This window comes from Opisthocomus hoazin, chromosome 28 (assembly GCF_030867145.1).
Source record: "Opisthocomus hoazin isolate bOpiHoa1 chromosome 28, bOpiHoa1.hap1, whole genome shotgun sequence".
Taxonomy (NCBI): domain Eukaryota; kingdom Metazoa; phylum Chordata; class Aves; order Opisthocomiformes; family Opisthocomidae; genus Opisthocomus; species Opisthocomus hoazin.
Window position 1 is genome coordinate 9,420,148 of NC_134441.1, and position 8,350 is coordinate 9,428,497.

At 49.1% G+C, this 8,350-nt stretch overlaps 1 protein-coding gene across 1 annotated transcript in view; it reads right to left on the minus strand.

Annotated features, from left to right (window-relative positions):
• KAT6A (lysine acetyltransferase 6A) overlaps positions 1-4,229 on the minus strand; it is a 51,615-nt gene extending 47,386 nt beyond the window's left edge. Inside the window, exons 1-3 of the mRNA XM_075444582.1 lie at positions 4,140-4,229; positions 2,237-2,286; positions 1,353-2,123 (exon numbers count right to left, since the gene is read on the minus strand). Of these exons, the coding sequence (XP_075300697.1) occupies positions 1,353-1,955 (603 nt within the window). The 5' untranslated portion in view covers positions 1,956-2,123; positions 2,237-2,286; positions 4,140-4,229. The remainder of the gene's footprint in view (positions 1-1,352; positions 2,124-2,236; positions 2,287-4,139) is intronic.
• Positions 4,230-8,350: the final 4,121 nt, after the last annotated feature.

The following is an 8,350-nucleotide window of genomic DNA, read 5'->3' on the forward strand; positions in this document are numbered from 1 at the left end:
AAACATTTGTAGACAGAACACTCAAGAAAATGATAGAGAAAGCTGCTGGAATTTTCAGTATAGTAATACTTCCTACATTCCACCACCCCACAACACAACACTCTGACTAGTTAAGTAAGCACTGAATCCACAGTAGAGCTCCCACAGTTAAAGTAGGACTTCAGAGAAACTTTACTGGTGGTAAAGCAGCTGTGTGGATTTTTTTCTTTCCAGGAAGCAGACTCCTACAGTAGTTTTAAGTCTTCAAACCCTAACAGACCATAAAGCAATCCTCACCCCAGAGAGTGAAGCTGACTTGAAAAAACATGAGCAGCACACACTCAAAGAACTCACCCCTGCAGAGGATATTTACAACAAAAAAATCCAGCATTGCTGGAAAATGTATCTATTATGGATCGAAAAAATAAATTTCTCATTCTAGAAGTCCTGGAGAGTAGCAGTGCAAAGATATGAATTACTGGCAAATTGGTCTTCAATAAACAGACTTCCTTTTTACTCTGCTTCCAGAGTAGCACAAGGACAGGAAAAATACTGACTGGGTATGAACTTCACTCCAACAACCTCATCTTGAGGTTGGAGTGGAGGGTCAAAGACCTTAGGCATGCAGAAGGATGGAAGAAAGGAGGAGGTAAAAAGCATAAAAACAAGAGAAAACAACAGAAAAATACCTCTGTTTGTATAATGAACTCTAAGAAGGGTGAGGGGAGGCACACAAAAGGGAATAGAAGTCCACGAGTGTTTATTCCATCATTTCCATGCTCTCTCGATCCTGTGATTTCACTCTTCTTTTCAACTGCTATATCCTATATAGCTTTTATTCCTATTTCTCAACAAAGCTGTTCTGGTACAGAAAGTGATTTTTTTCATTGTGCACAAAGAAAGCATCTATGACGGCATTAGGTGGCAACTGATAATCAGCGCTTCACTATGTTATCCGTATGCAAATAAGAAGCCGAACTGGCAGTCAAACAAAAATGTGAAAATGAGAGATCATCTCAAGTTTGCTTTGCAAATCCACCTCACCTTCAAGTGAGGAAGCTTACTTCCTATGTTTTGCTAACGTAACTATAGTAGGCCTGTTATCATACAATAAATTCCACTGTACAGAAGCGTTAAGAGGTAAATTCCCCACAGTAGTGCATTTGCAGTTTTCAGGTACCAAGTACAAATTGCAATCCACTAGGCTTCCTCCGATCACACTCAGAAATTTGGACACAGTAGGATCCTAAATGCACATTAGTAATTTCTAACTTACAAGATGCAAGTTAAACAAATCATTGACCTCAAATTGCAACTCTGTGTTGACACATTTCATCAATCACGAGAAAGTGCCTGTGCAAACTGGGTCTTACCTTATCCTTTTCATGGGGAAGGAGACACACTGGAGGGAGACAGGAAAGAGACTCAAAACTCTCCTTCCCATCAGCATTAGTGGTTGCTTTAGTGTTGAGTTGGTACAGAGGTCCATCTTTAAGGAGCCTACCATGGCCAACAGCACGTTTGACAGCTAATCGTAATTGCTGGTGAAAAGTGGAGGCAGCGCTACCTCCAAATAATGCAGACACATCTTTCTGACCTTTCAGAAAGCGCTCGATGTTCTTCAAGGATGAGCCATTAGACTCAGCCAAGCCCTCAACTGCCCGTTTGATAAGTTTATTCCAGTCCACGTTTGGTTTACCATCCAACTTGCCATGGTTCCGAGGCTTCGGAAGTGCTATTCTCCCAGGATTATCAGGATCCTTGTATGAGTTGAGACCCTTGTTGGAGACTTTTAAAATAGTTCCATCTTTAACACTCAACTCTAACTGTTCCAAAACAGTTTTGCGGTCCAACCCATGTGAAGATGACACTGCATTGCATATCCTCTCCTCTGAAGGACGCTGTTTTTGCTTCTTTACCTTTTTGATTGCCTCCAAAATCCACTCTGTGTACAGCGGGTTGGCGAGTTTTACCATGGTGAAGAATTCTGTATATCCATAGAGTCGCTATCCTTTATCCTGATGCTGAACAAGTTTCACACAATGAGAAAACAGATTCTCGAACGATGGGAACCAGCTAACCATAGCACACACATTTTCTGTTCTGAAATACTCCTCCTCTCTCAAACATGATTTGTTTTCACACTGAAAAGAGGAAAGCAAAACAATTAGAAATTTCCTCATTCTTTCCAAAAAATCCCATAACAGCTTCAGAGAAAGTTTTTCCACAAAGTTATAAAGATTTCAGCATATCTCACCTCAGCCTCCGGTCCGCACACTCACAATCAGAACAACTGTGACATTAGGCCTGGAAAAAAGCAAGAAGAGAGACATTTCCAAAGACCAGTTAGAAAAAAAAAGAAAAAAATTAACACCAAACATTAATTCATTAAACACATAGCAGAGTTTTAATCCACTACTACAGTTCTGAAACAGAAGTAATACTTTAGGTTTTACTTTCACTACTAATAAAAGCATACTTTAACACCGAAATAGCTCCATACAACCTAGAGAAAAAGTGTGCCCTTTTTATTTCAATCCTTAAGTCAGTATAAATTCTATACCAAGTTTTATAACCTTGCTGAGAACAACCTAAATTAGTATTTGGGGGGGGGGGGAAACCCAACACACCAAAGATCTTAAAAAAGGCAGCAGCTCTCTTCATTTTTGCACATGGAAGACACTGCCTGAAACTTCAATAGAAAGGAGTAGGCACAGCCAAGAGTCTTGAGCAAACAGCAAGAAACTTTCAGAGTTCTTCCAGGAGCGCAATCACAGGTCTGATTCCCTCCTGCTAAGAAAAGCTATGACAGTTGTTCCATCAAGAAAAAAACTGAAGAGATGCAACTGGAGATTGTAATTAAATGTTCCACTTTCAGAGACCATAGGAAAGAAGAATACAACATTATAATCTTCAGTATAGATGAGGCACACTGAAAACAGTTGACAAAGTAACAGGTGACCGTACACAATAAAGAAGGAATGCTTATGACGCTGCTAATTAAAGACGCACATGGAAGGGTATGAGGCTCTGCTTCACAGCCTTCAGTTGTCTTTAACAAAGACTTTTTAGAAGTATGATAACAGTGTGCTGCGCTGAAGTTCTACTGCAAAAGTACACTAACCAAGGAGGATTCATAAATTGTTTATTACAAGGAATAATGATTTTCTGCAAGGGAAGTTCTAGTCATGAGCTAGTCATCAACACAGTTCTCCCATTCCGCTTTCTAGTAAGTACTGAAGAATTTATCAAGACACAGAACACATCTGAATGTAGACATCAGACTCAATCGCACGGCTCCATACAGCCATACTGGAAAGATTCAGAACCATTCTTTAGATCAGAAAGGATGCACTGCTTGCCTAGAGGTCTTTTACCCTGCGAACAACAGATGTACAGTGAAATAAGGTCCCCGAGACCTGCCTGCCTCGCAAAGCAAAGCTGTGCTCCCGGCGCGCCCCCACCGTGCACGCCGGGATCCCGGGGCCGAGGAGGACGCAGCGCTCCGTCCCCAGCAAAGCTGCGGGCGCAGGACGTTACGTAACCGCCCGGCCGGGCTGGGGCGACACCGGGACGGTCCCAACGCCGGGTCGCTCGCTATCTGCGTGACAAGCGGCCCCTGCACCTGCCACCGCTCGTCCCCATCCCCATCCCGGACAGGCCCCGCGCACGGCGCCCCGAGGGGCGAACTGGCTCAGTCGAGAGACTCGCACCGGCGGCAGCAGGAGAAAGGGGGCGCAGGCCGCAGCCCCGACAGCCAGCTGGGCCCCACGCCGTTCTTCACCCCTACGGAGACGAGTAACGCAGCCCGACTCCTCGTACCGGTTCGGCCGGGCGCGCGCCTGCGCCCGCCTCAGCCGCGTTCTCTCGTGCCAGAGACAGACGACCTCATCCCGCGATCCCCCGGCCTGCACCGTCCGCCTCATCCACGGTGTGCCGTGGCCGCCGCCTCCCCAGGGTGTAGGCCCGGCGGGCCCCAGGGGAGCGGGCGGCCCGGTCCGGGCCTGGCGCAGAGCGGCGGCGGGGCCGGAACAGGCCGCGAGCCTGGAGCGCCCAGCAGGCCTTCGCCTTCCCCAGGTCACGGACCTCGCCAGCCGCCTGTCCCCGAGTTCCCCGGCACCGAGCACCTGAGCTGGGGTGGTCCCGCCAGCGCTACTTACCGAGGCCTGCGAGAGACGGGAACCGAGAGGCAAAGGCCGGACGGCGGCGAAGCCCGAAACTGACACGGCGGCCATCTTGGGTCCGGAGCTCTGCGGCGGGGGGAGGGGGCGTAGGACGGGAACAGCCTGCGGCGGGCGGGGGCGCGCGCGGGGAACAGCGCGGCGGGGCGGGAGCGGTCGCCGCCGGGAAGACCGCGGAGACGGGGGCTGCGGCACCCCGGGGCCTCGGCGGGAGCGCGCGGCGTCGAGAGGCGGGGCCGCTCCTGGGACAGCGGGCGCGGGCAGGCCGCCGCCGCGGGGTCGGCTGCCGAGGGCGGCCTGCGGCGCCATGTGGGCAGGGTGTGCGGGGCCCGGGCGGGAAGGCGGCGGCGCTCGGCGGAGGCTGACTGGAAATAGCCCTTGGGCAGAAGCCGCGGGAGCGGCTGCCGGCGGGGACGTCTCGCTACGGCTGTGGGGAGCCCGCCGCGCTCCGAAACCGCGAGGCTGCGACCGAGGGTATGGCTACCGGCTGCTCCGACCGCCGGGGACCAGGCGGGAGCGGCTGGGCGGCGGGAGGGCTCGGGCGGACGATCGTACCCTGGGAATAGATGGTTATAACCTGTAAGGTAGGAAATCCATCTCTAAGGCTTAATTAAGCTTGCGCTTGAAACAGAGACTCTGGGTTTTTCTGACTGGAAGGTACCGAAGTGATGCAGAATTCTGAAATAACGACACCATTCAGCTTGGAAGAGTGGGTGTGCCTTGCCTGCACCTCTCAGCTGCCCACGTTTAAAGACTGCTCTGTCCTTAAGGTATCTTTGTGAGGTAATTTGTGTAACTTTCTGACCTCTTTGAGACATTTTCGTCTGTAGAGTAAAAATATGCTGCCCAAAGGTGTTTTACACAAGCTATCTAGGTACTTTGATCTTGGCTCCACAGAGCTGGTTGGTTGTCACTGAATCAAAAGGTCTCTGTCCAAGAAGAGGGGTCCACCCTTGGCTGATTTGTAGGACAGCATGGTTCTCTTCTGCTCGGCAGAAGTGTAACGTTGGACTAGCATGTGCTAAAAGTTGGCAGCAAAGAGCAAATCCTCATTTTGCAGTATTCTCTCCTAGGTGATATTTAATTGAAAGAATCTCATTTTGTTATCCATCCTGAATGTCTATGTGCTGCATGCAGTTCTCTGACCTTTTCTAACCTCTGGGTCAGTTTACCGGCTGTGTGTACACATTATAAAGTAGGCATTTTTCACCATTGTCTTAAAGGACAACTATTGTGTAAAGTTTAATGTGAGCTTCCCTTTTTAGAAAAGAAAAAATAAAAAGAAACGTTGTGAAGACAGAGTTGATAAAGCAAACTTGCAATGTTTTCTGAATGGCTTTGTCTGGTATCTTGAGGGGAGAAATTTCTCTTGACAAAGACGAACTCTTTTGATGTTTTAACAGAATAGGTTTTTCAGTGTGAGAGTTAAATGTTCTTAGTGAGTTACTTATTACTTGAAGCCAAGTCTTTCTCATACCGAATCTAAATCTACCCTCTTTTAGTTTAGGGCCATTATCCCGTGTCCTATCGCAGCAGGCTCTGCTGAAAAGCCTGTCCCCATCTTTCTTGTAAGCCCCTTTCAGTGCAGAAAAGCCACAATAAGGTCTCCCTGGAGCCTTGTGTTCTCCAGGCCGAAGAGCCCCAACTCTCTCTGCCTTTCCTCACAACAGAGGTGTTGCAGCCCTTGGATCATGGCTGTGGCCTCCTCTAGCCCCGCTCCAACAGCTCCAGGTCTGTCCTGTGCTGAGGGCTCCAGAGCTGGACGCAGGACTCACGGGGGCGTAGGAGGGTGTCTCACCAGAGCAGGGCAGAGGGGCAGAATCCACTCCCTCGCCCTGCTACCCACGCTGCTGGGGATTGAGCCCAGCATACGGTTGGCCTTCTGGGCTGTGAGTGCACTTTGCTGGGTCATGCTGAGCTTCTCGTCAACCAGCACCCCCAAGTCCTTCTCCGGGGGGCCTGCTCTCAGTCCATTCTCTGCCCAGCCTGTATTTGTGCTTGGGATTGCCCCAGTCCAGGTGCAGGACCTTGCACTTGACCTTGTTGAACTTCTGAGTTTCGCACAGGCCCACATCTCAAGCCTGTCAGGTCCCTCTGGATGGCATCCCTTCCCTCCAGCGGGTTGACCGCACCACACAGCTTGGTGTCATCAGCAAATTGCTGAGGGTGTGCTCAATCCCACTGTCGGCAGCGCCAACAAAGATTTTAAGCAGCGCTGGTTTTAGTACTGACCCCTGAGGAACGCCACTCATCACTGGTCTCCACAGTGACAGGTCTCCTCTATGGTTGCTTTTGTATTGGCACCAACATTCTTGATGGCTAAAGAACCTGATGTAACCACAGGAAAAATACAAAAGTGACAATATAATGAACTGGGTAAAATACTGACAATTTTGATCATGGGTGCAAGCAGTCAGAGGGAAATGGCAGTTTTTAAACAATGTATAATACAGTCAAAACTGAATTGCAGTTCATGAGACAAAAAAGAAATGCCTGTATTTAAAAGACGTATCCCATGACTGTTGATTTTAAGGTCCAGGTTAAAAGCAGAAAGGTTTGAGATTCTTGGAGAACTATATGTATAAAGGCTTTATATTGTTGCTCAACTGAACTATGTGCTGCTGCTTTCTGTCTGTGATACTTGTATGACTCACATTAATACAATCTCCAAGAGCCTCATAGACTGATACAATAATCTTTGCAGTACCTTTGTCTTAAAAGTCAAGTGATTATATTAAAGTCATAATGATTTTAAATTTAGAAGTGCTGTAATTAAATGACAAATTAGTACCCCTCTGTTGCTCTCAAATGTATAATTCATTACAGTAATTTGAATTAGACATTTAAAAAAACATTATTTGATGTTTAAAAAATGCATTTGATACAAATCATAAGCGTAAAAAAGAATTAATATACAGGTTACTTCTCCATTATTTTCTGCTATAGCAAAAAGCTCATCTAGTGCATGTTGGATTATCTAATACTTTGAATAGGGATGTATGCATACAGCGGTATTAAAAGGTAATGTCGGAGCAAATAAACTGACCTCCACCCCCTTTTGGGGGAAAAATAGCTTCAACGTGTCAATAGAAGAGCTGATATAAACTCTGATCTGTGCAGTTTTTTGCATTCTGAGATAATCAGTCCGTTCAGCTTACTTGTCCTCCAGACTTGGACATATCACTGCTTTAAAGATTTGCCAGCAATCATGAAGCATAGTCAGGACTTAGACCTGAGCCTTTCCAAACCAGTAGGCAGTCACCTTCCTTCCCATGCAATAAAGGTTGTATGCTTAGACAGCTTATTTAATGGGATAGAAAGGACGGCTTTTTCATTGCTCCTGTATTTATGTTTGTTCCCAGCAGAGTGGTAAAATTGGAAGATTATTTGTGGTGGCATCTGCTTGACTCAGAAGTCCAGAGATCTGCTATACAAACACACAACACCTGTTCTAATTATGCGAAGGAAACACTTGGCATAGAGTTTAGATACATTTTGTATGTGCCAGCTGGATTGTGTTTCCGGTAGCGTTACTACTCTGTGGTAAACAAACCAGCAAATATGGCGGACATTCGACTGGCTCACATTTTATGGACTTTACTAAGATGTCTACCTTAGAAAAGGGTACCCTTAAAGAAATGAGAAGCAGGCGGCGTTTTTAAGGCCGCAGGCTCTGGTGTCTCCAACACGGAGTGCAGTTCTGACCACCCCATGTGGAAAAGCTGGGCGAGCACCTCGGAGCGGGGCGAAGGGGGGGCACGCGGCAGCCTCCATGTGCGGGCAGCCTGGGCCGCTACCCCTCCCTCCGTCCCGAGCGGTCGGACGCCTGTGAAGGCGCGGGGAGCGGAGCGAGGGGCAGCCCCGCCGCCCGCCGCGGGGTGGCGCGCCCCAGCTCCTCCCGGCCGCGGTTCCAGGCCGGGAGGCCCCCGCTCGGCCGTGCCCCGCGGCGCCCCCTGTAGGGCCCGCAGCAGGCGATGTGCTGTCTGTCAGCGGGGGGGCGGGGCTCTCTGCGCGCGCTCTGGGGCGGTCCGCCCCTTCCGGGTGCCTCAGCTGGTGGGGCGTCGCCGCGCGCGTTCCCGAGCCTGCCTGCAGCCCGGGCAGGCTGCTGCCCCAATCGAAGCTGAGCGCAGCTTGCCGTTCTGCGGCGTCATCATCCGCACGCCTCTGCTCGGCCTATAGGGCACCGCTGT